This window comes from Vanellus vanellus (assembly GCF_965231255.1).
Source record: "Vanellus vanellus genome assembly, chromosome: 22".
NCBI lineage: Eukaryota > Metazoa > Chordata > Aves > Charadriiformes > Charadriidae > Vanellus > Vanellus vanellus.
The window spans coordinates 8,338,830-8,361,458 of NC_138927.1; the positions used below are offsets into that span (position 1 = coordinate 8,338,830).

Here is a 22,629-nt window from a genome sequence, read left to right on the forward strand (position 1 = left end):
GCTGCATCTCATCCCCTGTCCACAGGGACGGTAGCGGCTTCTTACCGAAGGAGGCGCGGACTTCAAACCGAGTGCACCGGTTTGCCGCAGTTACCGGGGCGGGGGCATCGCGGCGGCCGCGCGCTGGTGGGGGGCAGCGGCTCCAGCAGGGATGGGAACGGCGCTGCTGCCCGAGCCGGGACCTGTGAACAGGCTGCAGCCCAGCCTGGGGGGCTGCGGGTGGGAGAAGCCCTTCGGCTGTTGAGGGAGGTGTTTTGCCACATAGAAGTGATTTGCTACACCAAAATCTTGATTTATTCAGTGTGGAGATTCAGTGTATTTTCCTTATTGGCAATAGCTTTCCCCAAAGTTCCCATTGTCTTTATTGGGAAGTACTTAGCATCCCCACTTTGAAGGTTTAAGGTACTAAAACTACCATCTTTACCACAGGAAATTTTCCCCGGCAGGTTCAGCTGCTCACAGCACCTCGCTGGTGCTGGAGGTGCTGGTACCTGCACTGTCCAAAGGGGGCGAGGGAAGGACGCTCACACTCCTCTCCCAAATAATTCATCAGTGCTCTTAGGAAAGACTATTATAACACAATGTTTAAATAAGCATTTAATTAGGATTCCATTAGTATTAATATTGCTTTCAATTCAAAAAAAGTTAATTTCCACTTCTTTTGCAGATATTTCAAAGTACAATATTAACTTCATACAAAATGAGCAATTAAGCAAACACCATTATTTCACATTTTACATTCTTCAAAAAAATACAAATTCATATTTACTCTTTTTTTGGGTTTTGGAGATGCTCTTCCTTTGGAAGTACTGTACCTGTAACTAACATCTTCACATTGCTCAATGTAAGCACATTTGTTCCCATGTTTCATAGTTAAACAAATTCCTTTATTATCACCATACACACATTCTTGAAAAACTGGGGTTCTTTTATTCTGTCATCTCCAAGACCATTGCCCAGCTCCCCATACGTGTCGAACAACACAAAAGCAGTAAATAGACAACCTACGGTTCTCCTGGACCTCCTGGTTTGAGTTATGCAGACGTCCACGCTGAAGATGGCTTCGGTAACTAACCAGGCTCGAGGTCTGCACATCCCTGCCCGCCGCGCTGACGCTAGTCTGTGTGAAATGGAACTGCAACTGCAACTCTCTCTCCAAAACAAGGGTCAGACACATAGCTCCGGTTCAGTAAGCAAGTGGAAGGACACAAAGCTACACAGCGAGAAATAACAGCTACTGTAACTACGGTACTGCAAAAACATACCCTTGATTTTGCTGAAAAAGATCATATGAAAAAAATTTCTTGTAAGAAAAAGTAGAAACTGCATTTATTTGAGAAAGTGTACACTGCATAATGAACCAAATTTTGGCCAGCTTGCACACCACCAAAAGCATGGTGTGGGATTTTTAAACTAGTTCCAAGAACACACACACTTAGACTATGTACACTACTACATAAATATCCAGTTTAATTTGCATTTCTCAGTGCAGACACAGAATCCAACTTCTAGAACATATGATCTATATCGAGACAAGACGCAAAAAAGTTAGAAGTTCAGCCCTGTCCATGAGTATCAACTACAGGTAACATTTATAAAAACTTGACATTGTTTCCAAAATATGTTACGGAAAAAATAGTGTACGAATTAAAAACTATGCAATCAGAAATTTTTAGGGTTTATTAAAGACATGCTTTTTTTTTTTTTCCTTTTTTTTTTTTTTTTGCCTTACAGCCCAAATTGACTCAACAGTTCTGCCCAGCTAGCTCAGATCACTAATGCCAAGGACTTTTCACCTATAGATCTCAAAGCATCTTACAAAGACAAGTTTCATTGTCCTTATTTCACAGGGAGGAAACCGAGGCACAGGGAGGTTAAGTGACTTGCCCAAGGTCTCACAGCCAGCCAGCAGCAGAACAAAGACTGTGACACTGAGATCCCATCTGCTCTACATCCTGGACCTGGTGCCTCTCATTTCAGTTGCCAGCCATGCTCCCCCCACAAACCAGGAACAGCTTTTCATCTCCAATCAACTCCAAAGGCAGTTTCGCCTCAACTACTCTCCCCCAGCAGTTCCACTACCACCAGGCCAGTCATTAGTTCCTTCTCCGAGCCTTGTTTATAATTGGTGCAGGAAGAGTACTGTAAACAGTTTCACAATGTTGCTGCAGTTGCAAAAACAATATCGTGGATGACTGCGGAAGCGCCATCCTCCATGAAGTAAGGCAGATAACATGACATCAAAAACAATTGCGAAGACAAATTTTAAAGGTGCAACATGCCCGTTTCAGACCAGCTTGTCACTTCTGTTCGTACTCGTGTGGCAGAACAGAGCAGAGGTCAAGGGAGAAAGAATATACACCACCGAACACAGTTGTGCCCAGCAGAAGTGACAAGCAGCCCACCAGAAAGCGTGAGAGAAAAGGCCTGCTAAAGCACAGTGCTCTCAGTGGAATATTTGCATAGATTGGACGTTTGCTAATGATGCATAATTTCTCTAGGGTATAGACAGGGAAGGGCAGTATGTCACTGAGCTCGTTAACTATACATATTCAGTTAGACAGACACAGACAGACCGACCACATGGGACAATGATCTTTAGCTACAAGTATTGCACCAAGTTAAGTGCTCATCTTTGCACACCCTTGTTAACTTTTACTCAGAGCAAAAATAAACTTTGTGAAAGTATATACAAAAGAAATTGCAGCAATTGGGTTAAAGATAAAATAACCTAAAGTGCATTTTAGATACCAGTATGAGGTTCTGCGAACTAGTCTTTCTGGACACAGCCAGCATTACAGAAGTGCCCAATTCGTACTTTGTTCTACATAATTCAGTACCAGCATTTAAACAGTGCTGATTTTCCATCCCTCTACCACCTACAAGCATGAAAAGCAACTTCTACAGCCTTCAACTGCACACCAAGTCTGCTTACTTGGGTCACTGCTTGGCAACTAGAGCTACCCATGTTGGTAATTAGACCCATTCCACATGTTTAAGCTTCTGCACCCATCTAGAAACTGTAAGTAACCACGTAAATCCCCACAAGCCACAAAAGAGCAAAACCTTTAACACAGAACGGCCCAGAGCAGTGCAGTTTTGCTCTCCGACTGATAATTAAAGGGGTTCGTGAAATGCAGATTTTGCAGAGGGAGGGCACGCTGTTCTCGGAGGCTCCAGCTTAATAACAGAACGTGCCCCTTTCTGGGAATCCAACATCTTACCAGATCTGCAACAGTAGAAACTCCTCCCTTTATTAAAAATGTTATTGTGAATATGCTAAATTCTGGGGCAATATGGGGAGAGAGACAGAAAATCCTCTGGCATTGAGGAATCTCAGGGCTTTGCTGTGACTGCCCTCTTTTGCCAGCTGCTCGCAGATCCCCTCCCATCCAAGCACATTAATGGCCTCCCCAGCAGCACAACATCTGACCACACAGCACTGGGGACGATGCAAATGTCCACTGCGAAACATATCAGATACATGCAGCATGGAACACTCTGGAAAGCAGACCAACAATTAAACAACAAAAGCACACAACTGTACAACGCAATCGGGTGGGATGCACAGCCCGTGGTGCAGCGGCCTGTGCATTCACAGAATCATACTGCTCTCGCCTCATTACAAACTCTAATTAGTTTCACCTAAATGGCAGCCTGCCTGGTGCACATTCAAGAGGGTAACAGCAAACTCAGTGCACCTGAAAGTCAGCATAAACCCGGAACACATTGCTTTTCCTACAACACACCAATAGAAACCAGTAGCTGTGAAGATGAAGCAGCAGAGGGGTTAACCTCTGACACCCACTTGGAAAGGATGTGTGCAGCACCTCGCTGCTGCCAATCAGCTTCCTATTTCAAAGCCTTTGGTAGATTCCTGTACTCATTTCTGTCACAAAGGAGTTTCTGAAGATGCTATCTGGTCCAACCAGAAGTGCGTTTTAGGTGGACTAAGTCAAAAGTAGCAAAAGTAGCTGAAGGACGGAAAGGCTCACAAGATGTTGCTACATCCCCCAGCTGTCACATTTCAGACCACACCTGGTACCCTTGTCCCCATCAGAGAAAACCCCACAACTCCAGAGGAATCCACACACTCCTGCGTTAGCAGTCTCTCACACGCACACACGCATCAGCCACTCACCCTCAGACACCACCACCGCACCACACCACGGGAAAGGTGCGAGGCCCCTGGCAGCAGCCTGTGCCCCGGGGGACCCTCAGGCAGCTCCAGGCGCTGCCTGCTCTCCTCCAAAGCGGGGCTCTACACAAGAGCACTGGCAGGAGACTCATCCACGCGAGGACAGTCCCAGCCAGACCATTTCTTTTGAGTTCAAAGCAGTTCTTGCTGTCCTGCAAACAAACTGCATCACAAAATGAAGCTACAGGCGAAAAACAAAGGAGGCCACCATCTCACCACCTTCTAGGGATTCCCATTACAAGAACAAAACACAAAATGCTTTGTTAATGCGTGTTTCATGGATGCAAACCTTATTGCTGCAGGACCCACGTGCCCCCTGCCATAGCACTGCACAGCACAGCACCACATGCACGGAGAGGAAACACAATTAGCGTGTTTCCCGTTCAGCTGGTGCCCCCAAGCTCATCACTGCAATTACCAAAACGGAGCACTCTGCTCTAGTAGAGTGACACAACACTTGCCAGGCACAAAGCATTCTTTGCACAGCCTCTCCTCCCTTATGTTCGCCCTAACAGGACACGGTTTTACCCTTCTGCACTTAACAGCTGTAAGCAAGTTGTCAGAGAGGTGAAGCGCCAGTTCCCTTCAGCCCATTTCCACCTGTGCTGTGCAGAGGATTCATGAGGGAACAGCACACGAGATCGCTTACGTCACTGCCTCGGCTAAGACTGTGACAGCGATGTTGGTAAGGCTACACAGAGCAGGTCACAAGAGGGTTAAAAAACCTGCTAATCATCCGCATCCTGGGGAGCTCTGGCTGCACTCCTAAGGTTCTCCCCCAGCAGGTACAGAGAGCAGCTTTGATCCAACACAGAGTCGAAGATCTCTATCCACTAGGAGTCTGCATTCCTAAATTTAGTGCACAGAGACACTCCACATTAATTGGCTTACAGTCATTGTCTTTGTATCTCACTAATGACAACACTGTAAACTGAATAAAGACTATTTAATATTCTTTCCTTTAACACAAAAAGACTGACAGCCAAAGCCAGAAAGATGGATAAAACACTATAAAATTACATTTTTTAAAATAATGCAGCATAAATAAACCATTTAGAATGAGACTGCATTTATTGCAACATTACAGGCTTTTTGGTGGAAGGGGGGTTTGTGTTTTATTTACCCTGAGTAGGTTAGAATATAGACTTTCAGTTTGATATGAAAAACTACTATGTTGTGTAACATCTTTTAGTCAAGAAATAGCCCCGTGCACAAAAAGCTGGCATTGCAGTAGGTTGGAGGCAGATTCAGGCAGAAATTACATAGCTTAACAGAAAATAAGGAAGCATTTAGGGACAGCTGAAGGATAGACTCACTGAATTCAAACTGAATTTATGTTGAATCACTCCGGAAAAATTTCCTAGAGTTGTTCTTGACAAAAGATGAAAGTAACCAGCAAAGGCACCATGCTCCCGATTAAACAGTCGCGGGGGTTACGAGGATAACTTGTTTCTGAACAGAGCCAAATAAATCAAAAGAGCAGCAGGCACCAATCTGACTACATCTGGGACTCACTGCATCCTTCAAAGACAGGCAAAAAAAACAGACTCTTGAGCCTGAGTAAGCAGGGGCTCCGATTGTGTTTCCATGTTGTGAAACAGTGTCTCTGCCACCACACTTTTAAGTCCTAATGAAATTAAATTATCAGTTTCCTGATAGATCTACTGAAATAAACTCCACAAAATTTCTGTAGGCTTTAGTAACAGCATTACTACAAAGCAAACCCAGGTATCAGCTCCCAACTCAGTGATGTGACAATCACATTCCAACAAAATTGCAGATAAATCATCTTCTACAATAATACCATTTTCTACTACAGCGAATTACTTTCCTGGGCCCCCCTCATAGTGCACGGTTAGTATCAGACATGAGAGAAGAAAATTATAGACCCAAGGAGTTGTAACAAAGACCCACTTGCTGCCAGTACCTTAATCCCAAACATGTGATGTGCAATTGGAGACAAACTAACCCCCCTTTTTCTTTTTAAAATCTTTTTGCACACGAGTAACCTTAACTTCTGTGTTCACATATGACAAGCAAAAGTGACAGACAGTGCAGCCAAAACAGTTCATATATAACTTAGCTTTTTCTTTTTTTTCATTTCTTTTTTTAGATAGATTCTCAAAGATGGATGTACCTGGGACGTGACTAAGATGACATCTGTGAAGCAGAAATAAGCCACAAAACTTCCAAAGAGGAAGGAAAAAGAATCGATCCTTCAGTTTCTGCTTCTAAGGAGAAGGATTTTACCCTCCAGGTGCAAAGGAAAATCTGGAACATCTTCACTTAGAGAAGCTGCTATTCAAACCAATTTCTTCCTCACCCTGCAGTAGTGCTTCGATTGGAATTATATTAGATGGGGTTTCAGGGCTTTGGAGGGACAGGAAGTCCGATACATCCATGGCACTTAATGTTTCAGTCTGTGAGTCTGAAGTGTTAACTATCTGACTGCTCTGCCCACACGAAGGAGAAGGGGAAGAGGAAGGAAAGCTCTGAGGCTGCAGCTGGGGAGCTGGCTGCTCCAAAGCTTTTGAATCAGGTGAGGAACATTCCTTCTTAACGGTGGCTTTGTCCTTGGCAGAGTCTCGGCAGGCACACTGACACTGGCAGGCCTCCTCCTGCTTTATAATAATGACAGGAACACTGAGACCAATCTGCTGAACAGCGTTTCCTGAAGGTGAAACAAAGACAAAACACAACAGAACTACATAATTTCACAGCAGGAAGAGACAAATCATCTTTGTTGAATTACATTGTATGCACCTTGCAGCACAGATTACATGTACTTTGTTCAAGCCCAATTAATACCTCTAGCAGATGATAAATAAGAAAAAGGTGGCAGGTACTCTGTTGATGAGGAACCTGTTCAGGCTGAAACCAGGCATTAGAATTCTGATCTAAATTTTTCACAAAGCACAGTATGTCTCTTCTGACAACCACTGTAACTTTTACAGCATAAAATCCAATAAAGAACGGCATTTAAACGTCCCAGTCCCCGTGCACCGATCTTTAAAGATGATGATACAACATTACACCAGTAATTCTACTCCTTCACACCAACACATGTATTTTCCTGTTCATTTTCTCTAGTCTGCTTTCCTCTCCCATCTTGCTTGTCATTCTTCCTCCTCACTCTTCCTATGCTGCTCTACTTGCCTGGCTTCCTTTCTTTTTGAAAACTTTAAATTTAAACTTACCTGATCTCTCTTGACTCCGATTCATTCATCTTTGCAATGTAACAACACTGTGCAGGAAACATGTTATGGAACAGAACTTCTACAGTTGTGTATCATTTTGATGAATCTCACAGATACAAAAAACAATTGCTAAAGAACCGACTAAGTTTACTGTTTACTACCTGTCTTCACTTATAAGAACAAAACCCAAATGTCCTTGCATTTCGGTCTTCTATTAAGTTCCATTAAAATATCATTTTTATGAATACTGGATCCGATTTGTGAACCTGATTATCTTACCAGTTGTTAGAGAAAATTCTACAGGACAGATCTCAGCACAAACCTGTAAGTCTACAGCAGACTGCACTTAGAATCTCAGGAAGGCAAAGAAAAAAGAAAGGATTGTCTTCAATATTTCTGAAAGCAATAAAATCACCACAAATCCTAGTCAAGCTAACAGTACTACAGAGAAAGAGAAAAGCAAGTTCAGTGTCAAGCTTACCTGTGTTGCCAGCTACTGGTAACGCAGTGGTAAAAAAGACCTTTTCTACTACTTTTGGAACTTGTGGCTTTAAAGAAAAAAAGAAAGAAAAAAGCGTGAATTGATTTCAATCAAATTTCTATTGTTCAAATTCTAAATAGCTGCAGTCAAATGAAACAGCTATACACACATTTCAAATAGAACACACAGGAAGACTAATTTAAAAAAATTAACATTTAGCTTGGTTCTGGGCTATGTTCTGGCTATCCCAAAACTCAGAGTATTCCTAAAGACAGAGAGTAATTACCCTCCTCAATACATGCTCAGTAACACAGCTACTGGTTTTTGATAACTGAATGACTGAATTCTTAAAAAAAACTGCTGTGCTTGCTCATACTGCTTGTACCTGCTGCCATTCACTTTTGATTATTTGCAACTGAGAAAGTCTAAAGATAGCAACAGTATTCTTAAAAATAAAACAGTTGAAGTCTCAGCTGTCCAGGTTTACTAGAGAACCAGAAACATTCCGTTTTCCCAGAAAACTTTTCTTTATCAGTCTATATCAGGAAGAGAGAGATTACAAAATGTGTAAACAAACTTTACAGAGTTTTTTGTGCTTCTACTTGTCAAAAGTAATAGATTAAACCCCACATATATTCTCAGGCCACGTGGTGCACGGTCCTGGATAAAACAAGCTGACACCTGCTGTAAGAAGTCTGTCACTGGGGAAAAGAAGAAAGCACGATTTCTCTGCACCCTGGATTTCTCTACCTATTTTCTATTTATCTATCTCAGGGGCTGCACTGGTGACATGTTTATACTGCATGATGGTTTGTCTCTTACAATTCCACTTTGATCCCCATCCTTTTCAAAAGCAAAGACCCTAGGAGGAAGAGAGATGGTTCAAGCTGTTTCAAAGCCGTGCTGGATATACTAACCATTTGTTCTTGGCTTTGCGGAGAACCAGTGGCACCATTTAAGATCCATTGCAAGTTTTGCTCTCCCATGACAATGCTGGACTGCAGAATAGCGGTGCTCTGGGAAGGAGTAATTGTTATAGTTGGATTACTGGTCAGAACAGAGTTCGCACCAACAGGCACAGTCTGAACTACAGCTGGCAGGGGCTCAGTGGCACTTGATGCTGTTGGGGCAGATGCCCCAGCAACCACTGAAAGTCCTTGTACAATGGGCTGTGGCGGTGTCTGAGTGTGCTGCAGGAAGTCTTGGTGACTGGCTGCAAACTGTGTGCTGTGAGGAACAGGCACTTCTGGGGATTGTAAAACAGTTGCAGGATTTCCAAATGCAGCTTGCTGTGAGCTGGTTCCTATGGAGGAGGGAGCAGCGGGTGCTGCCGAGGCTTGTAGTGCTGAATGCGAAGGCTCAGAGATGCCAAGCTGCAGTACAAGTGGAAGAGACAATGATGCTGAGTCTCCTGCAGAAGGCGGAACAGCAGTGACTGAGTCTGCATCACCATTAAAACCTTCAATCAAGGCAGCTGCCAAGAGCAACAAAGAAAAAAAAACAGAAATACATCAGTTCTCGTAAGATCTGAATAAACAACTTTTTCACTGAAGTTACGAGCTAGCTGAGGGATTTTGCACTTTCACATCTTCAGACTAGTGCTCAAAAACACGTAACAGGCAGTGAAATCTAGAAGTAGGTCCAAATTCAGGAAGCTGGTGACACTGAATACTACACACAAGTTGATCAGCCTTATTATCTCTCTCTAAGAAGCCTTTTTGTGGCTACATCAAGAGAGGAAGCTCGAAAACAACACTTATGTGGAAAGTCCAAGAGCATCGGTGTCAGCATTGCTCAACAGCACGCTGTAAATACCCGGCCAGTTCCCCTGTCACTGAGCGTTATACCGCCTGTGAATACAATGCATTTTAACACAAAAGAATTTCAACACTGAAGTTAAAGTTCTGTTTGCTATTCAGAGTTATGTGGGGTAGTAATCTTCTGTCTGAAATGCTGAATTAAGTACATGCACACAGAGGGGAAAACTGTCAAAAAGCTCTCTTAAAATAGTGCAGATGCAATTTGTACCTGTTTGCTGAGAGTCATCCTGATTTGCAGTATGATCTGGGCTCTGAAACATAGACTCAAAGATGCTTGCTGGTGAGATTGTGCTCAGGTCTTGTCCGTGTGTCTGGCAGATAGAAAACAAAGAGGAAGACATCAGACAATGTTCTATCTCGGGCCTCCATAAACTTTGCACAAACCCCAGTCAAGCCACGTATGAATGTCAAAAATAAGTCTCCAATTAACCAGCCACCATCAGGAAAGGCAACACATTTCAGTTACCTAGTCTGAAATGACACTTGGTTTTTATTAACCACAATAAAATCTACCAACATAATGAGCAAATCCTTACAGAAATAAAAAGTCCTTCAAAATATATTCTTCTGCATCCATAGTTTATTTAACTCTAATTTCTTGTAATGCTCTGTTAGAAACAGAAACAGACATTAATTTGTTCTTGGCTGTTTGTGAAACCTTTTCTGGAGCAGAAACAAAATAGCTCCGTTTAGATTATATCCTGGACTATGCACTACTGTCACCCATGCTGCTCTAGGAACAGAATATATTAAAATGCTGCATACTGCTTCCACATCAAAGCACAGAAGAGTGACACAGTCTCATCGGTATATAATTTTCCTCTATGTAAAATTTAACCTCAGTCAACCATTATCAATAAGCAAGAACATCATTACAGTAAAACCAGATGGAGAGCCTTTAAAAACAGGTTGAATTAAGCACTGCATAATTTAGAGGAAAATCCCTCTCTTGGTTATTCTGCTTTTAGACAGAAGTGTTTATTTTTTTGTTCCAACATTCCAAAAAGGACAGCAGTAGTATGTCATATTTACAGGCTCAACAGGGTGTGTAAGAGACATATTTTTTGTCCTGCAAACAGCCATAAGACACACAAAAAAGCAGCATTCAGTACATCTAAAACTATCCAAAGTCACTTATTCTGTGAAAGAGTACATACATCTCCTCCAGTAGCAAAATGAAAGCCTGAAGTAGAGCATGCTGGAGGCCTGAACAAGGGAAACAGAAGCAACCAGCCATACACTTCTAATCTGCTGTGTTCTAGTTGACAGGACAGGCTCTTTGCTAGAAAAAAGCAAAACTCAAACTACAGGTGAGGCAATTCCAGGACAGTAACTCACTGGATTAGAGTTCTCCCGCAATTCCGAATCTGTTGATATGAGGCTTAAGTCACTCAGACAAAGTGAGTGGCTTGTATCCTGTAAAGAAGGAAACATAAATTGACTAATATATCAAAAAAAGTGTCATAAGTGTTTTAAATTACTTTTTAGAGTCTATACAATTCTACCTAACCAGAATTGTTTTTACCTATGCGACCCAAGCATCAGTTCTAAAAATCAAAAGGAGCAATATTACTAAGCAAAGGATATTTAGTAGCTATCAAGGATTCTTAACATCTCTTTCACATTACTTCATAAAAATTAAATAACCTGGAATTTTAAATTAGCACAGGAACAAATCACTCTATAGAAAATAAAAAATTTGAACCTTAATAGTTATTATTTTACTTCACATGTTTATTACATAGTATCAATTAAAACATAGGAATCTACAAGGAAAGCATGATAATATACATAATTGCCTATAAACTTGTGCCAGTACGTGGCATACTCGTCAAAGCAGCAGTAGCCTAAGCGTTAATTTTAATATGACCAAAATGAATGGACAAATTTAGATGAACTTTTCTAAATAAAACTTGGTAACCAAACACCATGCTAGAAGTTTCAGATCAGATATACCGATCCTGCTCTTTATTATCAGCATGCTGTAAACACAGCATATAAGAATAAACCCTACACTGACACCTTGAATGCCAGCCATTTCAGAATTGAAACTGAATTCTCGGTTCAAAAAAAGGCACCCATGGGTTTCTTCACAGGAGACAGGGCACCACGTAGATACAATTCCCTTTGAAAATCCCAGCCTTAAAAGTCATACCTTTAGAACAAGCTACAGATCAAGTAATTTCTTCCCCAAAATATGGTTTTATATCCTCCTAACACAGAAGCATTAGGAAGAAGTGCTACTAACCTCAGACACACTGTTATTGGGAAGTGCATTATAGGAATGTCCTTTCTCATGACCTTTCATGTGACTCTTGAGACTATACTGTGTACTAAAAGTCTTCTCACAGCCATTACTGGGACAGAAGAAGGGTTTCTCCCCTATTGGCAGCAAAAACCACACATAACAAAACTTATAAACACTATATGAGACACATACTTTTAAAGCACATAGGACAGTGACAATATTTTATACAAACAAGATTGTTTAATGCCACTTCACATATTCAGTATTCTTGGGAGTCTTGCAGATAAAAGCTTCCATTTTACCACATGAACTGACACAAGAACACAACATTATAATTTGTATGCATCATTACTGATATACTTGTGAAACGTGTTCATGAAATTCAAGACCCATCAAGCATAAATGGAAGTGCATAAATGAAACATTGGGGATTGCCCTGATCCAGGTGCAGGAGTTTGCACTTGGCCTTGTTAAACTTCATGAGGTTCACATGGGCACACTCCTTCAGCCTGTCCAGGTCCCTCTGGATGGCATCCCTTCCCTCCAGCGTATCAACCACACCACTTAGCTTGGTGTCACCCGCATATTATATATAAGTATAAATACATATTAGAATTCTGAGAGTTAGTATAAACTGAATAAGCTCAATTAAAGAAAAAACAAACCCTTAGGACTTACCAGTATGAGTCCTAACGTGTGTTTTAAGGTGGTGGCTTGCAGCAAAAGCCTTTCCACAGCCGTCATGCTCGCACCTGAATGAGGCATCACAGAAGAGTTAGCATCAGGCTTCTTCAACAACCTTTATTACAACCTTAGATCATGCTTTGCAACAGCTCCAGGACTCTGAAAAGCTGGCCTAATGCTAACCTGTGTTAGTAATCAGGCATCTCCCCACAGCCGCTATGTATGCTACACAGACTATAGCAGGGCTCTGAACAGGACTTCAGAATTAAAGCATGAAGTCAGCATTTGGCAGGGTCCTCCTCCACAGAATAAACACCCTATCACAGCAGAGAAGCAGCAATATGTTTTTAAAATATGCTCATCATGGCACACATTTATGTTTAAAAAAAGAGCTCGACTATTCTTGTCTTTGAAGACAGTCATTTCACTCACTTTTACAGGCAACTGAGGGAGCTCTAGAACAAACATGCTCAAACGCTAGCCACCTTCGCCTTTTTCTCATGAGGATAGCTTTTCCTTCAGGACAGTAATAGATGCCTTTAGATACAGGTGGCCTATTACAGAAGTTCCATAGAAGTAAAAATTGCCATCCAGCAATCTTACCGAAATGGCTTTTCTCCTGTGTGTGTTCGGATGTGCTTCCTCAGGTCACTGTGCGTTGTGAAGTATTTACTGCAGCCTTCTGATTCACAGTTAAATGTTTTCCCTGTGTGAAGCCTCTGATGTGCTTTCAACCTAAAAAGCATGCCAAAAAACATCCCTCTTATGACTTGTAGTACCAGATGGCCCCACCTGAGGCAAGCAAGCCATTCACTCAAATGTGCAGGACAAGATCAAAGGCTTAACTTGTCCCGAATTGAAGGTAACTAGCTTATGAGAGTAATTCATATCACTTCTGAAGTCCTCAAGCAAATCTGAGAATTCCTTGTGTTTGTGCACCATCTTCAATACTATTGTAATATAAATAAGCTAAGTATGGCACGATAGGTTGTCATCCTATTCTTGGTACAGCGTTCCCACATTTTAGGGGGTTTATATTCATATATGTACCTGGAAGCAGCATAACAATTGTACTCGGACACAAACAAAAAATACATGCAACTTGCAAAACAGCAACATCCACATCTACAAGAGAAATAGGCAGAAGCTTCCTACCTGTACAGTGTATTGAATGCCTTTTCACAGCCCTGCACATCACATTCAAACGGCTTTTCCTTAGTGTGCACTCGAACATGGATTTTCAGGCTGTAGGAGGTAAGAAAGGCCTTGCCACAGCCTTCTTGATTGCAGACAAATGTGTATTCCCCACGATGCGTCTTTTGGTGGGTGCGCAGGTTTCCGGCAGTGCTATAGGTGCGTGGACAGCCCTCAAAGGTGCACTGGTATCTCTTAACCTAAGAGACAAAACGCTGCATACTTAATTTTTAAGCATTTCTGGAATCCAGACAGGGTAGAATTGCAGTTAAACATCAAAGACCACAGAAAATATTTTGACCTCAAAGGCAAAAAAGAAAGAAAATATTACAGTTTAATTATCAGATAACTTAATATTTCTGCTGCACTATGCGAGGAACTAGTGGCACACACTGGAAAGCAGGCTGACCTTACAGAAGAACAGTAATCTAACAGAAGACGGGGAAAAAAGGAAAAACAATTTTAAACATTCCTAGCTAAAAATCTGATAAAATAGTTGGAACAGAAGCTAAGAGGCTATCAAACCTAACCACTGCTCCCATAAGTAGCACCTGCATTCCACCCAGGTGTTTCTAGCAGAGCTACTTATTTGGGGAGGATGAAGACAAGGGAAAACGTACTTTCACAACCTGACCCTCAAAAGCACTGCCCTGCATGCTGAATTCCCATTAACACCTTGAATAAGAAATAGTTTTCACTGTCTCCTATGGTCTAACCATTATTCCATTCGTTACTTCATTTTATCTCAAAAGCAGCCTTCATTGTGCTTTGTTCTTCTCTTGGGTGTTTACTGACATAGTCAATGCCTGAAGTATAATGAATCAAACAAGGCGCTTTACATCAAAATGCAAGTGTTAAAGATTTTTCAGCCGGCTATCTAAATCACTGAACCAGATTTGGTAGCCTGCTGAGCCTCTACAACAGGCAGAAAGAGACCGTGTAGAAGCTTCCAATCATAATGCTTAATTACATCTCGTTCTCTCTTGTGAAGTAGAAGGAATAAGCCATCTGATACGCTTGAATAAATTTATCCTCAACGTTAATTATTAGGCTGACAGCTTTCATTTGACTGTTGCAGTTGAGACACCTTAGCGTCTAAAAGTGACTATTGAGCCCAAGAGAGGACTTGATGGTTGACAGGCAAGAAGTAGAAGAGCATTCCAAAATATGTTGATTTGGAAATGTTTAGAAAAGCAACGCAAACTCACAGGAGCATGAACCTGCAGATTTAGTATTCTAACAACTCATCTGTAAGATAATATAGCAGGGCATAAGCCACCAATTCTCCTCTTTTCCAAGGCACAAAGCACCCATCTCACAGCACCTAGCAGTATTACTTAGAAAAGGCTGCAGACTGTCTTCAAAAAAACGAGATACTGAATTGGGGGTTGATACCAGCAGAACCGGATGAACCCGTACATAACCAGCATGTAACACTTACGGGTTTCTACCCATCTCATGACTCAACAGCTGTTCTTTTTTCTTTATATACACCCATCAAAAAAGAGCATTTGATAATCACAGTTCTTTACTACCACAGCTTGGAAGCTAAGAACAGAATAACATGGGATGCCTTGATATATTATCAGGTAAGTATAAAATCACTTTATTTGAAGTCATTCTCCTCTCAGAATAATGGGAATTTAAGTAGACACAACATCAAAACCACATCATTCTTGGTGCGCCTAATTAAGAACAGAGTACTTTTAATCCTTCCATAAAATAACTAATTTGATTAATGCTTTGTATAATATTGAATAAATGAAAGAAACAATGGGCCCTCAGTAAAACCACTATGAGATTTCTAAATGGCTCCCTGAAACACATTTGTGTTTTGTCCAGAAGTTGTCTCCCATTCATGTACTACAATGGCACAGAATAAGGACAGCTGAGGGGATCTGGAACACATTATTTGTTATGCTAACAGTTGTTGGTACTGTTGAAGACAGTATCAGTGCTACAGGGTTCAAAGGGAGGTACACACCTCCAAGTTGTTTCTCAAATAGTTGAAGTAACAGCCCTTAATGCTGTCAATTTGAGCCACCTGGCTCAGCATTTCCTCTACGGAACATGCCTACTAGATCCTACATCAAGTACCTGAGAACTGAGGCACCCAAAGGATGTTCCATTGCATGCCTTCACTCCTCTCTCTACATATATGGGTGTGCCGATTGAGAAGCTCAACATGAGCCAGCGATGTGTGATCGCAGCCCAGAGGGCCAACCGTATCCTGGGCTGCATCAGAAAACATGTGGCCAGCAGGTGGAGGGAGGTGATTCTGCCCCTCTACTCCACTCTCGTGAGACCCCCACCTGGAGTACTGCATCCAGCTCTGGAGTCCCCAACATAAGAAGGACATGGACCTGTTGGAGCAGGTCCAGAGGAAGGCCACAAAGATGATCAGATGGCTGGAGCACCTCTCCTATGAGGACAGACTGAGGGAGTTTGGGTTGTTCAGCCTGGAGAAGTCTCCGGGAAGACCTTATTGTGGCCTTCCAGTCCCTAAAGGGGCTACAGGAGAGCTGGGGAGGGACTTTTTACAAGGGCATGTAGTGATAGGATGAGGGGAAATGGCTTCAAACTGGAAGAGGGGAGATTTAGATTAAATATTAGGAAGAAATTTTTCACTTTGAGGGTGATAAGGCACTGGAACAGGTTGCCCAGAGAGGTTGATGAGGCCCCATCCCTGGAGGTGTTTAAGGCCAGGCTGGACAGGGCTTTGAGCAACCTGGTCTGGTGGGAGGTGTCCCTGCCTATGGCACACACCTCAGGGCTGGAACAATCAGGTTACTCAGTTCCAGGCTCTGCCTGTCCAGAAGATCACCTGTGGAATAGAGGTAGCCTGGGAAACGAGCTCTTCAGGAAGGGCAGGGACTGCAGTCAACTGAACACATCATCCCAACAGCTTCCCAGGAAGCACTGGGGTCATGCAGTGCCCTGGCACAAACTCATACCAGGTATAATTTAGGTTCTGGATGGCTCTCCATAAGGGAAGAGAAATACATGGTCTCTCAGTTACTTCCAACCTAATTTGTAGGGGACAAAATTTCCAGTAGGACTCCTTTAAGAAACCCTAATAAAATCTGAGTATATAGGATCTAAATAATCTCTTGTGTAGGCTCAATCTGTAGTCTCTTGTTGATATCAGCAATAGGCTGGCGTTTACCTTCACCTTCCTTTGATAAAACCTTAGTATTTGGAGAACTTTAAAGCAGATTAGACATACACAGAAGCATAGAAATATAACTATAAACCCAGAAAGACATAAGACAACTATTAAAGAACTAGCAGTAGTTTTCATTTTGGGTAGTACTAAATTAAGTTCCCACCTCTTATGTACAGTTGATGTTAACAGCATATTGCCAAATGGAGATGAGTTTTCCAAGGTACTTATTATCAACACTTATCTTACTACTTGATTAATCCACGGAGAAACTTTACTCTCAAATGCAGGCTTAAACAGAGCATTTACTCATTCAGGAACCAGTTCTCCATGCTTTTCCGATTCCACATGACAGGTGAGAAGCAATATTATCCCATAGAATTGTAACTACCATGAAAAATATTTAGCTACTGCAAAATACAGTAAGGGGAGAAAAGGATAGCAGAAATTACAGAAGATGGAGAAAGAACAAGTATAAAAAAGCATTTTGTCCCAGTAAGATTGAGAGAAAATTACCCATAGTAAGGCGCTTATTAAAAACTACAGTTCAGAAGCCTTAATGCCAAAACCCAAAAACCTTTCCTCTTTCAAAATATCTTGCCCTGCTGAAGGGCCACTTCTTACAATCCTCACCACATTCCCATCTAGCAAGGAGACAGTGAATTTGTTTGTGGCTTTTTGTTTTTTATAAAAGGGATGGGGAAGAAGACCTATTCTACACTTCACTGTAACAGGTTTAAATAATCTAAAAAAAAAAGTAATTAGGAGATATACTTAAATTTATTCGATTTCTTTTAATACTTAAAGTACTACACAGTTTTATCTTTATTTCTATAGACACTAGTTACCTAGGCTGCTCTAGGTACAGGAAACACAATGAATTCATATGAGAACGTGTAGGAAAATGTCATGTTTGGACTCATAACTTGACAGCCTACCATGAAACTCACAATACAGCACAAACTCTTGCCAAACCTTTCTCCTCCTGTGATCCAAGGTTTACTATAAAGCATTTAACGTACTACAGATTTGCTAGTCAAGAAATACACGTGTACTAAAGCAATGGAAGTGGTTCACTACACCAAAAACAGCTGTTAATGTTTGCATCTGATTCTCCCATGGTTTTGTACAAGACAGTAAAAAGACAAAAGATTAAAAACATCAAGTGTTTAAATTGTACAAGTGATACATGTCCTACATGATAGGACTTAGTAACTTGAAGAGGAAGAGATTTTGCAAGTCTTCACATTTTTATCTAGTCATGTAGCATCATTAGAAGCACCATACAGAGGAAACAGTAATTTCACTATAAAGCAACTTGCCCTTAATTTATAGTTCAAATCAGGTAAAAGTTATCAATAAATATCCAAGCATTACAATACAGTTACAACATAATTAAGAAGTTTGGTTGTGTTGAGTCAGCCAAAACACAAGAGCATAGCCTGACAAAACACAGACAGAAGGTCAGAAGGTATGTTTTATTAGACGAGAAGGTGTACATTATCTTCACCAGGGATCATCAGATTCAGTACAATTTATGTATCAGTACTGTAGTAAATGTTCCCTGTTAGAGTTTTAAGGCAGCTGGAAATTAACATTTTATATATTGCATTACAGGACATTCTCCACAGTACTTCCCATAATACACAAGCAATTTGACACAGGTGTAAACTACCTAAAAGTCAAGTGAGGAGTCTGATAAGCTTTCTAGGTATTTACATTTAGGTCTAGAAAGTGAAAGAAAAGAATATTAATTATAGATTAATGCTCTGGTTCCTAGCTGCCAATGCACATATTTAAAGAAAGACAGCAGCAACACTTTCAGTTTAATGGCCTGAACTATTACAAAGGCCTTGCAGTGCTCCCCTTTTTCTCAAAGGCCACATCTTTATTTTACAAGTTATTCTGAGAAGGATACTGCAGGCAGAAGCAGTACTACCACTGTGTTCTAAGGTAAACAAAACTTTCTGTAAAGCAGCAAAGCATTTAAATCTCTTTTCACATTAGGAACATTAGCATATCAAGTAAGCACTGATTATACACATAAAATTATGTAGATATTGACCATGATAGACTTCCAGTTACAACAGCAATAGTCAGGACCATCACCACACACAAGCAACAATAAAAAAGAACCATGGCAGCCAACAGGAAAAGCCACAGACAGCCAGGACACAAAGACAAGTTGCCGTGAAGGCAATGGCTGCGACTGCATGGCACATGCTTTGGTAAAGGGCAGTGTGCTGTCTCTCCCACAGAGACACACCAGAGGGAAGCTAGAAGTGTCTTAATTAAGCATTTACCTTAGAAGTAGGAACTAATTGTCCAATAACCAACAAGACTGGCAAAAGCTGAGCCTGACACACTGTGCCAAAGTCTACTTAAATTTCTCAGTTTACCTTTAAATCATCTTGAGTTTGAGATTCTCCTTAATTTGCTATTTTTTTTCTGTCATTGTTGAACAAAAAAACCTAATGGATTTTAAATAGAAGACTATAATCGCATTTATTCTTACAGACAGAATTATAGTGAAAGAAGCATAATATAACAAAAGGTAGTTGAAGGTAGTTAATGAAGTGTAAAACCCTCTTTTGCTTCATAAATGTCTAAGAGTGACCTGAAAATTTAAGACTATGAAACAGTTCTCAAGTGTGAGAACTGCTACGGATGTTTTGGAAGTAAAAAAGATTTTGACTGATGACTTTTAGAAATGAGCGAAACATTCAGGGGTTTTAGACCTTTCCCCTTCCCATCTCCAGACAACTGATCAAGCATTTGAAGCAGCAGGACAAAAAGGGCTTTTTACAAGATGGAAGAGGGTCACGTAGCTTCGAGCTTATTTCCACTACACCCAAATTGTAGTGTAACACACCCCCACCCCCGTGAAAATTAATTCAAGAAACAGAAAATAAATTCAGATAAAGGACTTCACTGGGAAATTCCAGGTCTTCACTCCTTTTTAAAAAAGGCTTGTGTGAAGAAGTAAAATCAGTTTAATTTCTTATGCAGTCATCAACACCTGTTTTGCTAGTACACACTGTTCTCAGACACTACAGACTACAAGCTTATCCTACAAAACATACTGATGACTGACACACAAAAATTAAATATTTTACCAGCTAAGAAGGTGGGATACAGCAGCTGCTAATGTGAATAACAACTGAGCAAAAGGAGTTCCTTAGACTTAAATGGGCTTATTAAACAAACCTCTGTCCAGAAATTTCACAATTGCAGAGCTGACCTCCCACAGCCCCATTTCCTCACTGCCGAGCAGGCAATAATGAAGGTTCCCTGCTAATCTAAATTATTCAGAGCATTCAAACCCAGCTTCCTTTCTCAGCAAGGGCTCATTTCTGCAGTTCTCTCTTACACTGAATATCAGTTACACAAGTAGTTGATACTACTACCACTGATACCAGCACAGACACTTGCATAGATCATCCCTTATTTAACTCAGAAGGAGCACAAAGTTGCCCCTGTGTTGGTATTTCAGTCAACTTCGCATTGCTTTTGCGCCTAAAAAGCAAGAATCCTAAGTCAGTCAGTACAAGCCCTCATCGTTCTTCATGCAGGTAGAATTCATTAGGGAAACAGAATTAAAAGTCATCACAATTTTAAATACGTAAGCTGACAAGCTTTCGAAATACAACAGATGGTAGTTTAAAGCTTCCTTTGTTTTCTTCTCAGTTTCCCTGGAAGCGACATAATAAAACTACAAGTAATTTTAAGGTTGGCATCTTAAGTTTCATACTTCAGCTACTGCCAACAGTTTGGAATTTAACTTGCAACTTGGATGTGCTTTTCTCAAGAATGTGGTTAACCACAGCATAACAGAGTTTGTGTTCTTTTTAGTTATCTCTGAACTCAGGAAATAATTGCCCAACCAAAAGCAAATTAAAAGACCACTAAAATCACATATGCTACTAATACAAACGCATTTTCAGTACCATATTCTCCTGCTATCTAGTGTTACGCATGTCATAAAGCAATTCCTGGCTGCTTCACAAGAAAGTGAAAACTGATGACACTCGCAGCTTTGTTGCTGACCCACTAAGTGACTGTGGGAAACAGCCTGTTACCAGCACAAAGCATTACTATCACTAAAAGTAACAGCGGGTTTAACGGAGTGTAATTCACTCCACTACACAATAACCTTTAAGAACATGGGAAACGTCCACCTACCTCCCAAACAGCTTTAGAAAAACAGGTTTTTAAAGCATCTAAGGTCACCAGGTGAAAAAAATCTCACAATAAGCACAAAATTCAGAATTAGCTACTTACTTCTTTAAGCTTAGTTTCTGGGCATTCAGACTGCAAAGTGAGCGTAGCTCCTTCAATATTTCTTGGCATAGGAGTTGAACCAGGATTTATTGTTAGGTGAATCTGATCTGGAGAAATAATATGTTGCACATAACCCTGGGACATTCCTTCATGGTCTGCTATTAAATGAAATCCTTCTTCATGACCCTCTGGTAAAAAAGGCAAGTGATCACCACACTGTCCTTCATCCTCATCATCTTCCAACACACTGTGGTCCTGCTCTATTAGAACAGTCGTCCTGTCATAGACCGTCCCAGATGATGAAGAATCCAGCCCGTTTTTATCAGAAAACCTCATCATATTGTCATCTTGGGTTAAATCGTCTTCCTCCGCTTCATAGTAGATAACGTTGCCTTCAGGACTGTTCTCCCCCATGGCTCACCACCTCTCAGAGCGATAGCGCGCAGTTGGCCCGTAACGACTCATCTGCAACACAAGGACGGGCGGCGGCGGGTCAGGCGGCTCTGCCTCGGCCGGGCCGGGCCCCCGCCCCGCCCGCAGGCCACTGGGCAGATACCCCGCGGCCCCGGCGGCCCAGCAGGCCCCTAGGCGGGCGGCAGCGGAGGTGCCGGGCCTTGCGCCGCAGCACCCGCCCCGCGAGCCGGGGAAGGCGTCCCCTCCCCGACCGCGGCGCTACCACCGCCCTGCCCGGCCCTGCCCTGCCCGGCCCGGCCCGGCCCGGCCCCGTACTGCCACCCCACCCCGCGGAGAGCCGCTCCCGGGGCCTGCGCGGGGCCGCACCGCCCCCCCGCCACCCTCCCGCTGGCCCAGCCGCGCTCACCGAGCTCCCGGCAGCGGCGGCACCTCCTTCCCCACCCCAGCGGCACCATGATTACCAGCACACTCACTTCCGCTTCCGGCCGCGCACGGCCCGACGGGAGCGCCGCGCCCGCCGCCAGGCCTCACGGGAAGGAGCGGTGAGCGGGCGTGGGGCTGCGCCTGCGCACTCAGCGGCGGCCGCGGCCCGGAACAGCGGCGCCCACCGCCACCGCCCCGCCCGCTCCCTCTGCCCTCCCGTCGGGCGACTGCTCCCGCTGCTGCGCTGCTCGCACCAAGCGAAACCGAACCTGAACCGGCCCCCGCGCACGGGAAGAAGCGTTACCAGCGCCAGGAGGAAAAGGGAACAGGGGCGGCCGTGCCAGAGCAACAGGCCCCGGGCCGTGGCCCGGCCTGGCAGCCGCTGCAGCAGAGGAGATGCCGCACATATACAGCAGCCAGTGTCGAAATAGATTTATATCCTAGAAATACAGTTACACGGTAGAAAAAAATAGCCATTTCTTCCATAATTAGCATAGGTTCCAAGTAGAACACACAAAGCTAGGAT

At 42.4% G+C, this 22,629-nt stretch overlaps 1 protein-coding gene across 1 annotated transcript; it reads right to left on the reverse strand.

The window, feature by feature from the left end:
* Positions 1–5,171: 5,171 nt before the first annotated feature.
* On the reverse strand, positions 5,172–21,726 carry MTF1 (metal regulatory transcription factor 1). The gene is made up of 10 exons (XM_082493968.1): positions 21,267–21,726; positions 13,784–14,022; positions 13,232–13,363; positions 12,623–12,696; positions 11,945–12,078; positions 11,035–11,112; positions 9,905–10,007; positions 8,794–9,350; positions 7,877–7,943; positions 5,172–6,869 (listed from the first exon to the last, which is right to left on the reverse strand). Exons 1-10 carry the CDS (start codon positions 21,678–21,680, stop codon positions 6,481–6,483), a joined length of 2,187 nt encoding a protein of 728 aa, XP_082350094.1. The 5' UTR covers positions 21,681–21,726; the 3' UTR covers positions 5,172–6,480.
* Between the last annotated feature and the right edge of the window lie 903 nt (positions 21,727–22,629).

What these genes read in the sequence shown, in the direction of transcription:
- MTF1 (XM_082493968.1), bottom strand. Translation starts at nt 21,680, where the DNA reads ATGGGGGAGAACAGTCCTGAAGGCAACGTTATCTACTATGAAGCGGAG. An exon ending in CAGAAACTAAGCTTAAAGAA is followed by an intron (nt 14,023 to 21,266) that starts GTAAGTAGCTAA and finishes TTTGTCTCTTAG; the next exon opens with GTTAAGAGATACCAGTGCAC. An exon ending in ACCAGTAGCTGGCAACACAG is followed by an intron (nt 6,870 to 7,876) that starts GTAAGCTTGACA and finishes TTTCACCTTCAG; the next exon opens with GAAACGCTGTTCAGCAGATT.